Source organism: Caloenas nicobarica, chromosome 4, assembly GCF_036013445.1.
Source record: "Caloenas nicobarica isolate bCalNic1 chromosome 4, bCalNic1.hap1, whole genome shotgun sequence".
Classification (NCBI taxonomy): domain Eukaryota; kingdom Metazoa; phylum Chordata; class Aves; order Columbiformes; family Columbidae; genus Caloenas; species Caloenas nicobarica.
The window spans coordinates 54,094,694-54,117,435 of NC_088248.1; the positions used below are offsets into that span (position 1 = coordinate 54,094,694).

The 22,742-nt window shown below is 39.9% G+C and overlaps 1 protein-coding gene across 8 annotated transcripts in view; it reads right to left on the minus strand.

The window, feature by feature from the left end:
- Positions 1–22,742, minus strand: part of LIMCH1 (LIM and calponin homology domains 1) — a 179,849-nt gene that overhangs the window by 53,557 nt on the left and 103,550 nt on the right. For all 8 annotated transcript variants that reach the window (XM_065634935.1, XM_065634933.1, XM_065634938.1 and 5 more), the window contains 6 exons: positions 21,713–21,819; positions 18,370–18,400; positions 15,208–15,318; positions 10,584–10,779; positions 4,887–5,136; positions 3,955–4,227 (listed from right to left, as the gene is read on the minus strand). In XM_065634935.1, coding sequence (XP_065491007.1) covers positions 3,955–4,227; positions 4,887–5,136; positions 10,584–10,779; positions 15,208–15,318; positions 18,370–18,400; positions 21,713–21,819 — 968 coding nt within the window. The remainder of the gene's footprint in view (positions 1–3,954; positions 4,228–4,886; positions 5,137–10,583; positions 10,780–15,207; positions 15,319–18,369; positions 18,401–21,712; positions 21,820–22,742) is intronic.

Genomic DNA, 22,742 nt, shown 5'->3' on the forward strand with positions numbered 1-22,742 from the left:
CTCCTGCATGATCTGCAGTGCTCCATCTTTCTAACCCTTCATCAGCAAGTATTGTCCCTATCATTTAGCTTCCGCTCATAACAACGATTTCTATTCCTTCTTCCCTAAAATAATACGGTAAGAAGTTCACTAAGGATGTTGACTCTTGTACATACCAAAATCAACAAGCCTATGAGGTCATCTTCTGGTTCAAATTTCACTGCTGGACAGGCGTATTATGTCACTCAATTCTAAATCACAGGTTGTCAATACACTAGTGTAACTGGCCCAGATCCAACTAGCTTTTTATACCTGCAATACAGTATGTTCAAGATGACCAGCATGGAAAGAGTCTGATTTTCTACTTACAGTTTCTGAAGCCACCTTTTGTTTCCCCAGTACAACAATATGAAAACTTTAGAGAAAATACACTGATCTAAAATAGACATGCAGTGCCTAATGTTTTATGCACAGAGGAAAACAGTTACCTAAAAGTCGTATACACTGGAACTTCTTCTCTCAAATAAGCCAGGGTATGTATGATTAATTGCTAATTAATTTTAACTAATTTTTTAATTAGACTTTACTACTGGGATCATTAGCCTTTTTAAAAATCTAATTATTTGGAAATAATTTTCAGAACCCTGGACATAAAGAGCATGTATAAAATCACATAATACTCCATTAAATCTTGTTTATATTTGCCTCTTAAATGAAAATCAATAAGATGAGTATTTACTTGGCCGGTTAGGTTGGAGGTATTGTTTTATGCTTTTAGTTTTTTTAGTGTGTGTATATATATATATATATATATATGTGTGTGTGTGTGTGTGTATATATATAACCAAGTCATTATTCTGTGAAAACTGTTGGATTTTTCAGTCTCATATCCACCAATGCTATTGAAATTGAGAGCATCAAATGTAGCATTTCTGAGAAGGGTGTTTTTGGCAACAAAGAAACAAAGTTATTCAAAAGATCAACTATGAGTCATTGTAATGAATAACGGAAGAATTTACAGCTTTTGGTACAACTAGACTTCAGCTATCAGTTTCTAGGTTAAGAATATTTTCGATTCATTTACATTTTGTTTTTAATGGAATTGTGACATTTTGAGGTCTCTTGAATTAGTTTGTGGCAGTCTGAAAAGTGCCTTTTAAGGCCCATTTGCCATAGAGATAATGAAGACTGTAGATTTGAAGCTTGCAATGGACCAGAATTCCATACAGATTTGCAAATTGCTCTTGTACACCCAGGCCCAGCCCTTGCAGAAACAACACTCAGGTCTATGCTGGTACAGCAAGTGCTTCCAAAGTGTCAGACTGTGGGTGTTTGCACTCACTGAAGTATGGTCTCGTACAGGCTTGTGGATCCTTATATCACATTTCAGAACAATGAAAGGGTTTTGCACGTTTATGCACTGTCAAGATAAGAGTCCATGTCCCTTTCACAACAAACATGCCAAGAACATTTGCTCACATTTCTTTATTACATCCACCTCTCCATCATCTATTACAAAACACCTAATTCTCCTCTTTTTAGGGAGTCTCCATGAATCTGATCCTTACCTTTCAATATAATAGTGTAGATAAGAGACAGATGCAGACAATAAGCAAGCAAAGAGGATCACACACCAATCAAATATGCTATAAGGAGATAATATACTCCTTCAGGAAGGGGGAAGGATTTTTGGCATGCATTTGTACAGTGTCCCATTCAATGGAGCCTTTTCCTAGAACATGCCACAGCAATGGAGATAAGTACTCAGATTCCAAGCAAAAAATACATTTGCATACAAGTTCAAATCCTTTCCGTGCCAGACCCTGAAAGGTCTCGTACTGAATTTCAGCTTTAGGAACAATTAGATGCCTTGTAGAACTTAAAGTCACAGTGGGTGTCCTCCAGAGGTCAATATGTTGAGAGGAAACAGTCTGTAAAAGACTCATAGGAACTGAAAGGCAACTGACCTCAGGTGACAAAAGTAGAGACTGGCATGATAGAAAGATGAGGGAATAAGAGGGGTGAAAGAAAAAAAAAATAGAATACAGAAAAAAGTGGGACATTGCTCAGTGACGTTAGAGCATGGAAATTCAAACCTGATGCCAAGAAGAAGACAGAGAAAATTGAGAGGTTCAAAGAACAAGGAATGATAATTGAGAAAGATGATGTATCCTGAAGCATCACTACTGAGTTCTTCCCTTCTTACCCACTATTCTGCCACTTACACATACAAATAATTTTCCTTACAGATGTTTGATAGCAGTGCCTTTTCTCCTGTGTCTTCCTACAATCCCCAGGAGCAGGCACCTACTTCACTATGGTGAAGCTTGGGCTACAAAGCTCTGCTCTTTGACCCTCAGCTGGGGCAGAAACCCAGCAGCTTCTCCTTCCTTCAGCTGCCAAATTCTGTAAGTTGTTTCCAATGAAAGCAAGGAAGGAAAACAGCTTGTTACTTCTCCTCCCTTCTCCTTCATCTGTTGTTCCAACAAGGCTGATTGTCCATGGAAAGAGAAGACCCAATTTCATGCCAAAGAACCACACATTTGGTCACATGTGCTTCTTTTGTGGACATCAAGCCAGTAGGTCATGCAAAGGGTTGGAAAAGGGGCTCTCAATGTGGTGAACATCCTCCAAATGCAAATAGTGCTATTTTTTGTGCATAACACTGCTAAACACAAGTTATTACTACATTTTACTACATATGACTACATTCCTAGCAATAATACTACAGCCTTGGACTCAGAACAGGATTATGCTAATATCCTACCAGTTTACAGATCCGTGATAGACTAGCACACTAATTGAACTTGAAGGACTAATTTATGACAGATAGCTCCTCTTCATTAGTATTTGGCTTTATTAAAGTAGTAGTACCCCACAACCACACACACTGGTTCATTACAGTGTGACAACAGTGAAGCAAACCTGAGAGGACATAGGGCAGCGAATATACTGTGACTGTCTTATCTGCATATGGCACATGTGTATATGGCCACAGACAAGCTTCACTGTATCTATAAACACACTGTATCACGTAAGAGCTGTACTTTTTACTGCTAGATTTCAAAGCTCAGACTGTAGATCAGCATCTGTTAAACTACTCACTGTCAGGATTTCACCCCATAATCCTAAATAAAATGTTTTGGACAGGAGGACGTTTGGCCACTTACCCTTGAGCCAAACCATATTGATCATTCATAAGGGCTGAGTCTTCTGACATGCTGGTTAAAACTCAGCTTTGCAGGCCATCCCCATGAGAAAGAGAGGTTTTTTTCGTGAGGATCCAATATCAGATGACGGAAAGGCATGGACAGTGAGCCTAGCCACCATTCAGCTCCCAAGTTAAAGAACAGGAAATAACCAAACTGAACAACATCCAAAAATAAATAACACAGGTAATAAGTGAATAACTACTGATAGTCCATGCCAAAGTCAGCCACATTATGATTGCTGAACTGTGCCTCTATGCTTTAGCTGGTACATGGGTTAACAAGCACTGTACTTCTATGGTTCCTGTCATTAAAAATAAACGCTTCGCTTATTAACACAGCTAAAAGTATTAACCGCCTAAAAAGTGTGGCTCAGTAAACTAAACCATCCCATCGAAACCAAGTAAGTTTCTGAAACTTTTGCCTAAACAAGGCATTTTTAATGTACATTTTTATTAAGTGCAAGAAAGCATTAGGTGGAAGGTGAGAAGCAGTCTGTGTAGTAGTTTTCTTGGAGCCTGTTTACACCACGCTGTAAGACGATACAATTTCTCCACACAAATGCTGTTAGCATCATACAACTCTGCAATCCACAGCTGCCACGTCACAAGCCTTTTCAGACCAAGACCTTCACTAGCAATTGTGAGTGCTTAGCAGACTGGATTTTTGTTAGGAGAAGTGAAATCACAGCGGATCGAGGAAACCCACACTTCAGCCAATCCTAAAAATGCGAAGCGTGCACAATTTCCCACACAGTTGGGCTAACCTGCCGTAGCGCTGGGCTGCTGACATGACCTTAATGCCAGCTTGTTCGAGTCTTCTTAACTTTCTGATCTCTTCTGCATCTTTCCCCTTTGGTGCTGATGATTCTTTTGCACCACACGAAGGAGACTGCTCTGTGGAGTTTCCTTCGTTTTGATTCAAACCTACTTGATTTTTAAGAGAGTTTGCCTCAGGAGCCTTGGAACCCACTTTCTCCTTTTCACACAGTCCTGATGTTTCATTCTGTTCTTCTTCTATGGTTTCAGGGTGGGATTTGCTATTGAATTATACCAGTTAGTTTAATGTATGCTGTGCCTGAAACATATACACTCATTTATTATAAGCACATTTTGTTGATATCAAGATGCCAAATGATGAATGATCTGGGAATTATGCTCTTTAATGGAAGTTGCTTCTTAAGTCAAATCAGAAGTGAAATATCAGTTGACAAAACCAGCATGCAGAAACATAGTCACAGCTATATAAACTGTACTGGTATATAGAATACAACATACAAATAAATGGATTTTTTAAAAAGACAGCAAAAATATTTCCTTCTTTGATTGAATACATCAAATGCTACTTATAATTTGTCAGTGAGTAACTGTATTGAGAACTGAGACAGATCATCCAGAACATTTTTTGGCCAGCCTTGGGCTTGGGTCAACATCCATCATACTTATATTAACCAGCATCTTGTCAAACATAAGCTATACATTGCATTGTATGGTAAATAATGACATCAAGACAATTATTTTCCCCCCATTGCTTTTCCACCACCATCATCAATTGCTACAAACAATTTATCAGTACCTTCTCAGCAAGATATTTACTACAGCAGAAGGCGCTTCATACATCTCATGAAAAGAATGAAAACTAGGCAAGTGTTAAAGCATCACCACTGAGGACGGAAGCAGTTGGACAGGCTGGTCTTACCTGAAAGGTCTGTCTCCTAGAGGTGAAGTTGCTGTGCTCCAGCTCTTTCGGTACTCTTCTCGTTCAGCTTTCTTCTTCCGCAGTGGGGCGGGTACATAGAAAGTCTGATTACTCTTGTTAGGGAGGTACTGGTTAAAAGGCACAGCTGATTTAGGTTCACCGTGTGAGGTCCGCCTCGCCAACATATCATCTTTTTTCACATCTGGCATCTTTCTGTGTGGCAGGTCTGTTTCTGAGTCACTTCCTCTCCCTAGTGAGGAAGGAGAGAAAAAAATTCCTCTTCTTTTCACTTTCATCCAAGTTTGGTGTGTTTTTTTGTTTGTTTTATTTTGTTTTGGTTTTTTTTAATTACAAATCAGAGAAGACACTACCAAAAAATTACATTTAGCATGTGAGCACCAAAAAATGAGGCCACTTTTACCTGTATTTGTGTTTCAAAATCAGGCACTGAAGGCAGTAGTCATAACATCTGCACAGACCGTAAACATTTTTTTTCCATCAACTCTTATTTTCTACCCCTGAAAAACTCATCTTCAGGCACAGGTCACATCAAAAAACTCAGGGTCAGATTAAGCCAGACTTGTCAGTCACACAGGACAGCTACAGAAGCTTACCTGACTAAAGCCCAAATGACTCCTAGTTGCACGTATGGGTATATGTTTGGCTGACTCACACTCTTAAACCTAGACTTACATGTGCAAAGCACAAGCTCAAGCAAAAAAGGGCTGCATGCTGTATATTTACAGAATGGCAGGAATCTGTAGCTGTTTCTACACACACATATTAATGGCAATTTGAATGAACATGGCACAAGCTTTGATCAAAATCTGAGAATAAGCATCAACCGCTATAGATCAGAAGACTTGGATGGCCTCTCTCTGGTCTTACTGGTTGCATAGTCAATCAGTCTAGAATACCGCTAAATAGACAGAGAGACTTGATACTCAGATGGGAAGGTGCAAGGAGAGAGGGAAGGGATCTCAGGATTTAGAGGTTAGATCGATACAGCAAAGACTGAAGAGTATTTGCTGGTGAAGAAAAGAAATAAGGTGAGAGAGAAAAATTCAGAGTTACGGAGAATAAGATGGGAGATAACAGAGCTGAGTGACTGCTTTACTTTGCCCAAATGAACTAAGCTTCCTGATATTTACAATCTATTTAAAACACAGAAACTTAGGCAACTTTGGCTGGGCCCAAAGAGTTGTGCTGAACGGAGCCAGATCTAGTTGGTGGCCGGTCATGAGTGGTGTTCCCCAGGGCTCCGTATTGGGGCCAGTTCTGTTTAATCTCTTTATCAATGATCTGGATGAGGGGATTGAGTGCACCCTTAGTAAGTCTGCAGATGACACCAAACTGGGTTGGAGTGTTGATCTGCTGGAGGGTAGGAAGGCCATACAGAGGGATCTGGACTGGCTGGATGGTTGGGCTGAGGCCAATTGTTTGAGGTTTAACAAGGCCAAGTGCCGGGTCCTGCCCTTGGGTCACAATAACCCCAGGCAGCGCTACAGGCTCAGGGAAGAGTGGCTGGAAAGCTGCCTGGCAGAGAGGGATCTGGGGGTGTTGATTGACAGCCGGGTGAATATGAGCCAGCAGTGTGCCCAGGTGGCCAAAAAGGCCAACAGCATCCTGGCTTGTATCAGGAACAGTGTGGCCAGCAGGACTAGAGAAGTGATTGTGCCACTGTACTTGGCACTGGTGAGGCCCCACCTTGAATCCTGTGTTCAGTTTTGGGCCCCTCATCATAAGAAGGACATTGAAATACTAGAGAGAATGCAGAGAAGGCAACGAAGCTGGTGAGGGGCCTGGAGCACAAGTCTTGTGAGAAGCAATTGAGGGAACTGGGGCTATTTAGCCTGGAGAAAAGGAGGCTGAGGAGAAACCTTATCACTGTCTACAACTACCTGAAAGAAGGTTGTAGCATGGAGGATGTTGGTCTCTTCTCCCAAGTAGCAAGTGATAGGACAACAGGAAATGGCCTCAAGTTGCACCAGGAGAGGTTTAGATTGGATATTAGGAAAAAATTCTTCACGGAAAGGGTTGTCAGGCATTGGAACAGGCTGCCCAGGGAAGTGGTGGAGTCACCACCCATGGGGGTGTTTAAAAGGCGTTTAGACAAGGTCCTTAGGGACATGGTTTAGTGCAAGAGTTAGGATAGGTTATGGTTGGACTTGATGATCCCGAGGGTCTCTTCCAACTGAAATGATTCTATGATTCTAAGATGTTTCTAACTTTAAAACAAAATTTCCAAATGGTTGGACAAACACCTTATAGAGCATTTGCAGTGGAACTGCCCCCATAGCCATTTTGGAAGCCACTTCATAGACATTCACAAGATTCCCTGCACCATCATGAGTCTTTTTAAGTAATTCACAAAGAAGCTATCTAAATATTTCTCTCCCAGCAGTTGTAACATCACCACAGGGCCTGGTTTGATGAGTGAAATGGAGCATATTCAGCCATTTCTCCCACCAGAATTCAAATCTTCTGCCAGCTTTGGAGTGTTGCATGTCTCTGGCCCTTGGCCCCTTTGCAACACTTGCATATGCAATAGCTGTTCCTCTCTTTGGGGTGAGGGGAAGCCACCCAGGTTGTGCCCTCTTGCTAATTCACCACGGTAGTAAATTACTAGCTAATTCTCTGAGCTACCTAATGAACAACTGAAAACAATGAAGTCATAAAAACCACAAGTAGCTTGTGTATAATTCGAAGTGGGGGAAGGAAAAGAGGTCTAAATATGCTAGGAATGTTATTTGCAAAGAGCTTTTGCAGCCAATTGAGTTATTCAATGTTTGCTTGGAGAGAGATGAAGAAGAGTGAAGGGAAACAGTAAGAAAAGACAAGACACAATGGAAATGAGCTAGTTAGACAAAAATCACAATGCGCTTTTTGCCAGTAACCTTTTGCTGGAAAAATTTTGGTTAAGAGCATATGATAACTAGCACCATGATTGGTAACCTGAGTCTGTGCCTAAACAAAAAGTGGAAACGTGACCACAGAATCAAGAGTGTCTGAGGACAGCTGAGGTTGGAAGAGCCATAATATCATTAGACTCAGCAGGGCCACAGAGGAGCTAGAAGAAAATTGAAAAATCCCTTGCTGTTATTTGCTATTCTGTTTGCTCTTGACTTTGTTCTGGTGTTTATTTTTGTATCAAATGAAAACCACTCTTGAACTGGCAGACATAAAAGCTGGAATAGATAACCACAGTAGCAGAGGATTTAGAACAGATTCCTGTCCCTCATTACTGATGTGCCTACCAGCATCCCCAAGCTGAGTACTTCAAACAGCTGCTTTAATTATTCATATTTTAGTAGTGAAATTATTTTCAGCTCAAATTTGAAAAAAAAGCACTTGAAGCCAAAGCACTGAATGGAAGATGCAGCCATGCCCTACATTTATAAACTTAACTTTGTTGTTCTGCATTGCCAAGTAGAAGAAGCAGCAGCCAGTAACAAGCAGTTACACACTGCAGACACGCACAGATCCTTTGTAGAAGGATCCATGCGTAACTGCTGGCCAAGCAGAGCATTTCTATTCATTCCCAGAGTACGTTAGCAACTCTACGGGCAGGTCAGTCTGCAATTCTACTGTGTTTTAAACAAACTGTTCTGCTCTACCACTGGTTTTGTTTGCTTTTTGCCAAGGGACAGGGTCCACATAGGACACCAGAGCAGTTCCTAAACAGTGGGGCTAATCAGAGATGGCATTTGTGAAGGCAGTATTACTTATTGTTTCCACCTAAACTAATAATCACTCCATTCATTATTTTTTTTTCTAGGAGTGGAAAGAATCATAGTTTTATTTCACTATCATATTATTGGTTTTATAAAGCTTGTATCTACATGGAGAGAGAAGTAATGCAAGCAGAACCTTGTCCTCCATCCAGCTTTGCATATACATAATTTCTATCAAAACTACATGCAGCTGAGTGAGACACTGGCCTACTGGGGCCACAGGATGAGGTTCGACAGAAAAGAGGTCAGCCAAGCTACACCTCACCTGCAGCTCTTGGAGGAGACAGCTGTGAAGTTATGGCAGCAGCAAGCAGGAAAAACGGGACATACTAGAAAGGGCTGGCTGGACTAGTCATACGTATGCACACAGCATCTGCATGTACTCTGGGTCTGGATGTTGTTAAAGACCAATTTTTAAGAACAAACTTTGTATGCTTGCATCTTATTTTGTGTTTGTTATGGACTCAAGAATGTGACAAGATAGTATGTCTTAGTTGTGGCAAACAAACTACCACAAAACCTCACTAAAATCTGTTAATGCAGCAGAAGTTGATAGGAAGCAGCTACAGGACATATATAACTGGCTGCCCACCAGCTCCAAGTAGATAGGGACACTGGTCACTCCTTGAGGACCCAGGATGGAGCAACACTTCTTGATTAGGACAAGTGAGGTGTTCCTATTTGCCAACACCAGGCTTTTGTCTCATTTGGGAAGGCAGAAAACTGTTTTATAATGTGGAGACTGTGCTCTGTTCAGTGTCTGAGGGGGCATGAGGCCATTTTCAGGGAATCAGCCCCAGTAGCTGGTTCTGGATGGTCAACCAGCGACAGCCCCAATACCATAGGCCACTCAAAACAGCAGAGCAGATCTTAGCCCTGCTTTTCCCACAGCTCTTTCACAATTCAGCTGTGACACCAGCTCTCCCTATCAGCTTTTCGGTTTTAAGGAGTACCCCATCACCTCAGGAAATCTCTCATGTGTCCGGTTATGATTAGCACCAGTTTCTTTCACACTGCCAAAAGCAGTATGAACATCTGGTTCCTACCAAAAAGTCTTTCTGCCCTTCCTTTTTTTTTTTTTTTTTTTTTGTTAAATAAATAACATTATTAGGGAGAAGCGATTCATATGTGGAACATAACTTCATCTGATGATGAAGTTTGACTGATCCATCTGTTCATCATGAACGTAACCACACAGAGGGAGCCTCAATCAAGCATCCTTTTGTTCTGAACAAGAATCCTGCTCGTGACAGGTAACCCAAGTGCATGTTCCACACCTACCCCTAGCAAATCCTTCCTCACCAAGCACACTGTGTTTACAAGCCTCTGGGAATCAGACAAGAAAGGCAGAGAAGCAGTCCTCCTTCTCCAAGCCTAGAGCTGCATGTCCTCACTCAAAGGTGTACAAAGATGGCCATGGCTCTGATGCCATGAGCTATTAATTTACCCAATTTTCTAAATATCGTGAAAACAAATATGACATTTGGTAAAATGTTGTACATCAGACTTCCAAGCTCTGTCAACTATCAGATGTTTCCAAGATATTTCTATGTCATTTACCTGCTCAGGGTTTACTTCGGCAAACATTTTATTCACTTCAATATTGCCCTTGTTCCTGTGCTTTTATTTCTTCCTCCAGCCTAGTTTATAACTTAAAATGAGTCTGCATAACATCCTCTTACACCGTAACCCAGAAAAGCACTCTTCCCATCATAAAATTACACTGCAATGATGTAACTCATTTTCCAAGTCTACACTATCCTAACTGAGACGGACTTCAAGTAAGTTGTTGGCAAAGTCATCTAAACCCCAGGGAGCACAAATCAGCATTCACAGAGAAGTTCTCCCACTGGATTAGCATAATTCAGAGGCTGTGTCCAGCTTCCGAAGGGCACATTTGCTCTAGAAATGTTACTTAAATGTCACAACATTCTGCATGTGCCACACTGTGAGCAGTACTCACCATCGCTGCTCCCTCGGAGCACTACATCTGGAGAGGGCGTCTGCTGCGAGCGAGAGCCAAAGGAGTCCAGGCTGTCAAAAGAATCATCTCTGCCGTGGCGAGGCGGGGAGAGGGAATCGCTGCGTTCAGAGTCCCAGCAGTCTATATAGCCGCTGTCACGAATGCTGCGCTTCGGGCTCTCAATATCCTCTGTTTCCTGCATGGAAGTACGGCAGGTACCTCTTCATAAAGAAGCCACTCATATAGCCATAAGATCCATTGCACATCAGACAACAAACCGTTTTACCAAGTACTAAATATCTCCTCCCCAAAAAAAGGGTTTCTTTGTTTTCTACTTCTTCTCCCCTTCAAAACGAAAGTGCAAGCTTGCAATCAACCCCAATTTTATGCTGATTGAGAGGAAACCCCATTCATTAGATTAGTACAATTAACCAAGAAAAAGTTGCAATAGCCAAATTGATAAACCAATCAAAACAGAAAGTGACCTGAAACTTGACTTGTCGTCCGTAGTCCATAGCACAGGCAAAGGCACTACAATTTTAACATCATGTCTGCTGCTTTCCAAAAGATCCCCCCCTCCCCTTGCCCGTCTATTGTATCTGGCTGGGACACCAGCAGACAGCATTTGTTGTTGCTGCTTCAGCTCGGCAAAATAATGAAGCAGTGTGCCCCAGCCTCCCTCTACCTTGAAGAGAAATTCCTGTTATGAAAGAGGGATGTCTTTCTGAAGCAATCAGCAATGAAAAATATGCAAAATGCTTTTCCTGATGCCTCAGAAGAATTCAGTTGTGCTCTTTACTCTTTGCCAGCTCCTGGCTCTGGGGGATATGAAAGCACTTGTAGCTGACCCACATGTTCAGAGCAGGGAGAACAATGGTTGTCTTTGACAGCCCTGTGATTATAAATTCTTTCCAGTGCAAGCAGCACATACTAAAACACTGAAACTCCAGCAGAGGAAAAGGTCAATAGAAGCCATCCTCACCCTTGCATTATAATAAATCCCTTGTTTTAGAGAGCGTCTTAACACTAATTACAATTGCACGAGCTGAGCAAAACCAAAAATAACTACTTTTATGCAAAGATAAATCTGTTTTTTAGTCTCCCGACAGTAAGTAAAGTCAGAGATGTGGGTGCCATTATCAGACTGACATTTTGTGACCCAAAGAGGTTGGAATGTGGGGTTTTTTGTGGTGTTTTTTTTTTTTTTTTTTTTTTTTTCTCGCCAGAAGCATTTGAATATTGATTCCTAATTAAGAAGCACCCCCTGCTTACCACTAGCTGGAGCACAATGCCTATGTTGAGCACAGCTCCCACTGTCCTTAACTGCTACGGTTTTACTCATTACTACTATCGCCAATGAGAAGATCAATCAAGACCATCACACTACGCTATGGTGGGCATCTCCACAAGAAAGAGGGTTTGCTGTAGAAGCGATGGAGGGAGGAGAGTCCTGCAGTAATACACCAAAGCTGCTGTGCTGGAGAAGAGAGAAGCTCAAAGCGAGACAGAGAGATCAGATCCAACGTCCTGCAGACTTTTCAGGAAGAAGGCTTAATTAGTGCCACTCACTGTTATGCTGCCAAAATACCACATTAAGGGCAGCGGCAAAGGTCCCCTAAGGCCAAGTTAAACTGTGGCAATGTCAGTAAGTAACCCCACTGTAGATTGAAGTGAAAGTATTTTCTAAAACCAAATAAAATTAACCCAACAAAGTAGCAATTGGATCCTATGTAATTTCCTTCCCCAGTCCTGCTCAGTGAACTAAAATGCTGACAGAAACGCTAGACGACAAAGATCTGTCTCCCTGGAATCTGCGTGAATTACACACAGCCAAGAACAAATCTAAAAATCCTATCAAAGTCCTGTTTGTGACATGATCCAAAGATCTTTTTAAAAATCCAAATTCCCTAAATCCTCTCAATTCTTCATACCAATCAGCTATTCTCAATCCTCAGGCACACTTCCATTTTCCTAAATTACTGTATTTGAATGATACAGAACAGCTCAGCAGCTACAGGACTCAAACTCAGGCAAAAAGCCCCATCCTGTGCTCACTATCTCCCAGACTTCGAAAACAGTCCAATTGTGAACTAATGAGTTCTGCAGCCCCTACTTTCAAAGGCCTGTTGATGTTAATTTTGCATGCCGCTCACCAGGAATTAGGAGGCAGGCACCAGGATGGGATGCTGGACTTTGTAAACATGTTCTTTACAGCCTTCCCCTTGGCAAAGCTGCTCTCCCAGCCCAACACTGTCACACAGGCAGAGACGTGTCCTGCTCTGAGCAAACATCATCTCCCAAATGTTATCAATGGGAAAAAGAAAGTGGTTATCTGCAGGACTGATAACACCATTACAGGATACACAACAGCACATTAGTCTTTCATATTATCTAATGAAAAACACAGTATGTCACCAAGGGGTAGTAAAAGTGTGATTGCCAAATATAATATGCATTTCTCCAGGAAGTTCCACCTCCCAGATATAATAAAAAAACTATGGATCTTTTGTCATTGGGAATTTCCAGTTTAAAAGTAATGAAGAATGCATATCCAAATAGTTAATGAAATCAAAAACAGAGTAGCAGGTAAAAAATTAGAAATGAATAGCCCTTTCAGTATGAGAAGTAGAAAAAGATGAGTCTGCGACAACTTACATCCGAGCTGTCTTTTGATTTGCTTATTAAAAAAGGGGGGCAGAGAGGATTTATAACAGAAAAACTAAACCACACTGAATTTATGGTGGATTTAATTATCGAATTCTTTGGAAAAAAATGCCACTATAGAATGTGATAAAGTGTCTTTTCATCACTCCAGTACAGCTATAGAGAACATCAGAGCTCTGCACAGCATGATTAACATGTTCCAGTTTACAACTAAATCCTCTTCAAATTCAGTAGCAGACAAGTCCACAATTGCCAATGGGAAATACTGCAGGGGTACAGGAGTAGGGAGGTGACCTTAAAATAATTTGCTAGTGGCCCATGTAACAGTACCACCTAAACAACTCTTCTCAGGACTGGTAAGTGCTCTGTTTTTACATTAAAGGAGTATTTAGCTTTCAGCTTTTATGAGATCTCTACTCTGCTCCCAGCTCCAACATCTGCAACAAATCAACTCTTGCTGTTGTCCTCGACCTGCAGCTGCCCAGCCAGGTGCTCCACCACCAGCAGCTCCCTGGAGGTTGCTGCCTTTCAGCCCCAGCCTACCTCACCCCACCAAAGGGCTCAAGATAGGACCTCCAAAATGCTCTGATGACTAGTTTGATGGGTAAACATGACCTGGAAAGAGAGAAGCCTCATGCTGTGAGATATTAAAAAATAAACCATGATACCATGCAGTACTAACATTATAACAACCTGCACTTTGGCTATTATTCTGCGTTAGCTGCCTGTTGGTAAAGTCCCAAGTGATTAGAGCAGGTCATTTAAAATGAAGACCAAGAAAAACCTCTACAGAGAAGCAGGACATTCTCTATTTCCTTTCCATTTCCATCTGTTTGTTCACAGGAACTGGGCTTACAAATAGGGATTTTACCAGTCTAAATAAGGCTCTCTGGTCACACTAGAGTGTAGGAAATGCTATCAGTCAGCCAAATACTTCCTCCTCTCCAGCAGCAATCTGGTGCTGGCCCTCTGAGGTCCCAGAAAGAAGAGCTGCAGCTGAGGCAAATGCATTAGCACAGAGCTCAAGGAGAATAAAGAGCAAAGAGTCTCCCAGTGTCCCCAAACCCTACTGCCTGTGGTGACTTGGCTGTTACATGAGATAGGGAGGGAGTAGCAAGCACAAAGCTCTCTGTGGGCTGGAGAACATTCCTGCATATCCTTTCATGAGCAGTACGTCCAACACATGCAACGCTAGCACCAGCTGCTGCCACCTCCTTACATGCCTGCTCTTTGCCCCTCCCATCCCCAGTAAAAGCATACTTGGATATCAACGCTAATCGTTACTGAAGTTAAGTGTCTCATGTCAAGGTTCAGGGCATGCTGGAGCACTCAACCAAAAGTCCCCAAACCACCCTACAGCAATCACATCTTTTCCTTTCCAACAGAACACAGCTCATCACAAACCACCAAATATGATTTCAGCCAGAATTTAGAGCTTGGCAAAACAAAGTTTCATCATAACTATGGCCTTGGTGAAACATAATCTCCTCCTTCTACCCTCCAGCTTTATTTAGATACTTTGGTTTGATGCTTTATGTTGCAACTTAAAAACAAAAGAGCTGCCTGGGAGACTGAATGTTTTGAAGAAGAAAAATCTCTGCTCCTGTGAGTCCTGCCACCTCAGTTCAGAGTCTCAGTTCTCTCAGCTGAAACTCTGTGTAATAAATGAAAATAATTCAAACCAAAACTCATGGAAATGAAGATGACAGAATCAGATGATAATTCTAAAGTCCTGTTTGATACCACTTGTTGCATCATTGATATCACCACAAAGCTGGCTGCCAAAGAAAGTTGCGTTCATGACTTGGTAGAGTCAGAAACATTATTGAAAAAGGTAAAGGTTTACTAAGTAATTTGTACTCCAGCTCCCCACTTGTCTCCTATTTAGCAACAAACAGGTTATTTATAGGAGCAATAATTCAAATGAAATTACCATTCTCAAAACATAACAAAAAGATACCTTTCTCATTTGTGCCAGCAAACCTTCAAACTCCTTCAGGTTCAGGGTTGATCCACTATATGCCGTGCAGCTGTTTGCTGCTTTTCCTAGCCAATAAATGGTGACTAGTACCTGTAGAAGTTAATAAGAATCAATTGAAGCCATCTACACAGTCATTTAACTAAATTTACTTCCCTTCATCATGTCTCATTTATTCTAACCTGCACAACAAGACAAGATTTTGTTATAAATCAGAATTGAAAGGAAAGTGTCTGACAGTGGTTAAACATAAATACATTGGGCAACTACGAAAATTTGAACAGTCCTACAGAATATGTAACTTAACACATTACCTTCCTGCTATTTTTATTTAAAAAATGTAACTGTCATATCTGCCTGGAAAATAAACAGCAAAAATAAATCTGAATAGAAAAAATGAACAAGATATTTGAAACTGTCTAGGAGACACACTTATAAATATATGTTTGTATGTCCAACAGGAAAAAAAATCCCTGAGGAGTAGTAATACTAGTGGTCATTAAATACAACTGTTGAGGCTCATTGAATAAATAAAATGTGAAATGCATGCCTGCCTATTTCAAGGAAAGAAAAAGTAGTTCCATTTTTAACCATATTAATGTAATTAACCAGACAACATGGGAACATTCACTTCCAGGCTTCTGCTAGCTTAAGAAATGCTTAGCCCAAGATTAATCAAAAGCCATGAGCATCTGGTTGTTTCTAACAGACTGAAGCGGAAAGAGTTAGTGAGTTAGTGGTTTCATTCAAGTTCTGACTTGATGTCTCTCCATAACTCAAAAGTCACTTCAAAACTAGCATGGAAAAGAGCCAAAAATTGCTCTTGCCAATATTTGTATACCCTCTCATTCCTTTAGGTAGCAAAGACATTTGATCCTACACAGCTGGTGCTGCACTTGTTTTAGGAAAGGAGAAATTAAGATACTCAGGATGGTCAAACCCAACACCTCCAAAAATGCCGATATTTATAACATGCAGGGAGAACAAACAGTCCTTCTCTGCACACACATATGTCTCTACTTAAAGCAATGTCTTTAATGGTACCTGTGCAACAGCAATTTGGACTGGAAACTGATCGTCAGAGGCAATTCAGTTCAGTGTTTTGCACCAGTTAAAAATGCCAAACCATCACGTCAGAATTTAGGGCTTTTTCTCATTTAACATTCATTATTTCTGCATGTTCCATGACATTGCGAAGTATTTAACTGCAGAACAAACTGGAAATACCTTGATGTGGAAAAGATGTGCAACTAATAATTAATAATAGTTGCCATTAACTGTCTCAAAGTTTAAACTGAAACATAGTGGTTTATGTTTCAATGGGACAGAGTCATATAATTCACACTATATAGTTAACTAAAGAAAATAGGACTAGGAGAAATCTCAAAGGGACAGTGGGGACTGACATCTCTGTCAGACTGTTCTTTCCTAAAGCATACACCCATATCCCTTCAGTGCTTCCTCCTCACTCACAGCTAGACTTCTGATTAGCCTTTCCTCATCAACTTTCTCTAACATTCCCATTTTCACTTAAGTATGATGTCCAAAATCACACAACGCACTCCAGCTGAGGCCCTGCCAGAAAAGGATACAGCATGTGTCATACAGAACCCCTGTTGAAAAACGACTGTGGTGCCTAACATAAAATATATTATGTTTTATATAAAAATAGAGTTTATATTTCCATTTAGTTTATAAATAATATACATGCCATGAAATAACTGAAAAACATTTTTAATAAAGTTCAGAAATTTTCCTGTTGTCTTTAAAACTACATCCTAATTGATACTGCTGTGCTGAGGGAAAGGAGGTGGTTTCACGAATGCTATTTCTTTTTTCGTCTTGAAACAACCTTTATCTGAGTTGTTTTCCTCCAACCAGCACTACTCGACAAATTTATGTTAAAAATTCTTACACTATATGTTCTCAAGTTAAGTGAAAACACTTGCAGATATAGTATTCCTGGCAAACAGGAAACTGTCCAATTCATTTTTCCATTCAGTACTCCGATGAAGGTTGTGGTATTTTTATTTATTTCTGCTAGCATTTGATCACTTTCTCTCTTCTTCGTTTTTTTTTTTTTTTTTTCCCCAAATAATGTCACATTTGCAAGCAGTTCCAACAGGTTGCCAGCCAAGGTTGCATGATCATGCACCTGGAAAGCATATATTGCCTGAAAGCGCATTGTAGAGGATGCTTTTGAAACTTTACCTTTAAAAGAATACATGTGTACAAAGATATTTAGCCAGTGCCCACAAGGGTGCTAAAATGCCAAAGCTGAACTCCCTCCCGTACAACTTTGTGTGCTGGATGCAGAACATTTTACTCTAATGATGATGGAAGAGACAGGATGAAATAATTTGGGAGGTTTTTTATGTTGGTTTTTGTTTGGTTGATTTGAGTTCGTTTTGGTTTTTGATTGTTTGTTTGTTTTGTTTCAATTTACTTTTTTACCTGAAGTCACTGGCTTCCAAAGTTATTAGGAAAAAGTCTTGGCATTTTCTAGCAGTCTACAGGGGTGTGAACCAAATATAACATGAATTTATAGCAGTTTACAGCTGACTAAGGACAGACAGCTTGCTAGGCTTTAGGATAATAACCAACGCTGAGATCAGCAAAGTTTTGCCATTTTCTTTTCTACTTAACAATTACAGGATCCATTATCATTGCTATTAGTTTAAATCACAACAAGAAATTAAAGTTAAATGGAATTAGCCTAACAAGCAGAAAGCCAGCAAATCTGACAGTAAAGACTTGCATCCAGATCTAATGATCATTTTGCTTCATTTAAAATACTTAGTGCAATTTTACTTTATACCTGTATACTCATGAAAAGCTACAAAAATGTTGCACCATAGGTGAGTCAGCCCGTTTCTGGTGAAAACCATGATGGACAGCACAGAGATCACATTATTTATCCCTTCTTGAAGTAGAGACAATCATTCTCCATTTTATTTCTCTCATAAAGCTGCTTTGCAACAGCAGGTCTATCAAAGTTTGCAGTAGAACCTGGTTAGGTTCATGTTCAGAAGAACTTTTCAGCAATACTCATCTGTACTCAGTTTTTACTGTCATAATTCTTGCTTAGGCCAAATACAGGATTAACCAGATAAAAAAACCCAAAACTTCAAATCACGTACTTACATTTTTCAGCTTCCTGCTATAGTCAATGTTCCTGGTTGCACACACACACACATAAAAAAAAAAAAAAAAAAAAAAAAAAGAGAGAGAGAATGAGAAAAATAATCAGAAAGCAGGCACTTTCCAAGAGGGTGTGTGCGGCAGACAATGTTTTCCCTAACAAGCCTGCAGAATGCTTCTGATGGCTGGAAACACATGAAAGCTAAGAAGATGTAGTTCACACATTAATTTATTCATAACGTGGGAGTATTTTGTCACCATTACTTCAATCATTAAATTAGAATTCTGGAAGTACAAAACCAAAATGTGTTTATAATGGTCCCACAGTAAAGTAGGACAGTGCCAAAAATATTTCCTTGAAACAGTATTGCTGATTTCTTCAAAAAAGAAGACCAAAGTCCTCACTGCTAAAATGCTTTCTGCAGTAAGCCAATAGTCAGATTCTGCTCTGTGATAAATCATGCAACCCATACAGACTCTGGAAGCACATGAACATGCTTAGGGGACTGAGGAAATCTCCAAATGTTAAAGAAACAGAGCAGGTGCTTCTGTGGAAATAAGCATCACAAAGAACAAAGTAGATGGGTGAAGCAACAAAGATCCTTACAACTGAACCTGCTGTGGAAAACATATTTATTTTTTTAATGTATACACGAGCACTGATACTGCACACTGGCTTCCTTCTCAATTTGTTTTTTCACCAACGTTCATCAAAGGGTGGAAGATTTATGTTAGAAACAACAAAGCACAAAGTTTGCACAAACATAAAAAACATTTCAAAATTAAGCAAAGAAACCATTGGAGTAAATTTAGATGCTGAAAAATAAATAAGACTACTTTAGATTTAGACAAGATTTTCTCCTGATTATTTATAACGGAATTGCCTTCTACTATAAAGGTAAGTCCACTCCAACATTAAAGGTTACCTGACAAAAACCCAAACTAAATGTACTTAAACCTGTGAGAACAACAGAAGTCTAAATATAGGCAATGCTAAAAGACAATATTTTGATAACATCTTTTTAAAGCCAAAATTTTATCCACAAATACCTACATAATAAGAAAAACAATACAGTCCTGCTTTTTTTTCTTAATAAAATAGCAATGGAAGAGAGTCTTGTTTAAAAAGTCAGGAAGAAATTCTTTACAGCATTAGCTCATAACTTTTATAAGCTCAATGATCCAAAAGAAATATATCAAATGCATACCTCAATTAACACCTATATGAATAAAAATGGTTTATATATCATTATCTTAATCATGTGCAATTACGTCATATTCATCCTTTACCATAGAACAAATACCGTTTTTACCATGTTTAAAATATAACCCAGAAGTCTTCAAAGAGGAAAAAAAAAAAACTTTCATGCTTTGGGAACTAGCTAGCAGAAGACAGTCTTGAACATATTTCTCTACAACAGTCATGGACTTGGCTTGTACACCTCAACTCAGTTACTCAGCATGAACTTGGACAGTGCTAGGAAAACATTTGGCTCATTTCCACAGCTGCTTTCTCTGAAGAGTTGACAGGGAAAAAAAAAAATCCATGCCAATGAGACACTTCACGTCTACCTAGCACCATATTCAGCAGAGGGCCAGGCCAGCTCTGCAGAGTTCATCACTCCTGGCTGAAGTTGCTCACGTGCTGGACAGCTCTCCTTGGAGCTCCATGTTAGTCCCAGCCTCTCAACCTGCCTCCTCCGAGGCGCTCCACCATCCTCAACCCTGAAAGATCAAGCTTCTTATCAGAAGGACCCATTTTTCAATGGGTTTTATGTGGAGATTAGGGTTTCGTGTGGAGATCAGGGATTGTTTTGCAACTTTCTCCAGCCACTCATCATCATGATTTTACAGGACATCATGAAGAACCTCTTTCATTGAAATGCTACCAGATTTAGAAAACGTGTGTTACATAGCCCCCCTCACTGGTATGTACAGGTGAGAAGAATCTCGTAATAGAATGAAAAACTTGGAAAGGAGAAAAAAGCAGGAGACTATTCCTTTAAAGAAGGAAAGTCGCCAATTTGATTTTCAGAACCTTTGAATTTTCCCAGACAGTGCTTTAACACCATGAAAACTTGCCCAGCTTCCACTGCCAGAAGGGAAAATAAAATAGAATGCTGCTGAAATTCAGTAAATTGTTTCCATATACTTTTCTAAACTGGATATGTCTGAACAGGATTTCATTAGTGATCTTTTTGGCCAAATGAAACAAAGTCATTCAATCAACTCAGCAGTATTTGCTTGTCTGTAAAGAAATAGCTCTTTAATACTATACACGACAGACCCAAAAATTTCAGAAAAACTTCTAAATAGCACCAGTTACAAGGTTTGTTAATTTTATGAAAGTGTAGGGTGCTCTTGCTTTTAGGGAAGCTTGATCACCATTAATATAAATGAGAGAAAAATACAGTTTCACTGCTTCTGTTGCTCTAGTCCATGATGACAAAGCCTTGCCTGAAAGGAACAACAGTTCCTATTTAAGACCTCAATCTACGACTATATGGACTTTGATCCAAGCCTGCTCTGTGTGACCTTGGCAAGTCAGTAATTCTTTCTGTGCCAGTTTCACATCGATATTTTAAATCACTTTGTGGGGTGAAATGCTGAAAATACAAGCATTAGAGTCTAAGCATCTCTTTGCAGTGAGGGATGTGAACATACAATGGCTAAAAAGCTGTTGATTAAAAGGAGATTTTTTAAAAAATCACTTCACCATCCCCCAAAACATGAATTAGTTATTGGGAAGGAGAATCTCTTAATATGCATGTGGTAATTTGTGTGGTAGTAGGTGTGTGGCTTTGACAAAAAACTATCTAAACCATGGCACTGCCAGTCCACACAGATGTCCTGAGCCCAAGTATCATGTCCCAACTTAGTTCTTGCTAGAAAATAAACAGACTGTGCTCATGTCTGCACCTTATAGAGTCTGAGAGGCCTATAAATATCCTATAATACATCTCCAGAACAGTTTAATCTGAAATAACAGAGTTGTGATTTTTTTCCCCAGCCTACATAGTTCATTAGTTGGACAGACAAAAAAGAATGCCATCAATTCAGACTCAGGAAAACCCCTAAGTCCCACAGAATCTCATTACTTAACTAAACCAGTATTTTGAAAGAGCTGTGGTTGATCTCTCTGGGAAAAATAACAGCCCCTAGAAAAAGCCTGTTGAAGGGAACAATGTATTCTTCCCAGTGCTGAAGGTTTCCCAAACCTCAGCTTCCTATTTGCTTTACACAAATGACAGTTCTATAGACTTTTTGCTCATCCTTAAATACTGACTATTGCACCACATGCATCTGAGGTTGTAACATGCTAATCACAAACTGCTGTTGTACTTACTTGATGGTTACTCTGTTTGATGTATCCTGCAGATCACCAGGATCAAAAAGCTGAGATTCTTTAAGTCCCAGCTCTTTGCAGCCTCTTAAGAATAAGATGATGTTATCCTGAAACAAGGCAAAAAGAGAAAATACTTTTAAGTCTTCCTATTGAGAAAAACAATCTGATCAAACCAACCTCTCCCTGACTCAGTAACAGCTCAAATAGTTCTATCATTAGTTAAAGGAAAAAACAAAGACATTTCCAGTCACATAATTTAAGAAGTCAGTACATGTTTTGTTTGAAAACCAGAGAAATATGAAACAAAACTTTTCCCTTTTTATTTATTTTTATTTTATGTAATATGTAACTGCAAAAAGCTTGTTGACTTTTCTTCTTCCAAACCCAGATGCTGGCAACTTCTTTAACTGAAAAAGCCCCACTAACTTCCCCACCTACTGCTGTAGGCTGTCAACACAACTTCTGCATGTTACGAGGCAGAAAAGGCTGGATTTCTGAATGGAACAGGAAGGGTAGATGTGAAAGAGGCCACTACCATGTAAGTTGACAGTTTTTTCAGAAAACATTTTGCATGGTGATATGAACAAGCCCAGTTACTCCTAGTTAACACAACCAGGCCCTTGCCTCTCCAACCTTAACCAGTCAGAAGCCACTGGGAAAAGAGGTAGGTGTCTTCACCCCAAAGAAAACACTTGAAGCTGCACTTTAGGTGACCACTGTCTGTAAGAAGAAACAACATCAATTTTGTAACAATTTTAATGGAGGGTTTACACTTTTCAGAGTGTAAAAAATAGAAATCAATAACTGAGGGAGAATAAGCACGAACTGATATAAGCCTCTTTCAAACCAAATATGAGTGACAACACATGGGTTTGCACCAAGGGGATTAAATCTCTGTGTGTGCATATACCTCTAACGTATGTTTTATACTTACACATATACGCATAAACTGCCCCCCTTTGACAGAACCAGTGAATCTTTCTTAGGCAGATAAATCTTGAAGGTCAGTACAGAACAAGATTTTAGATAG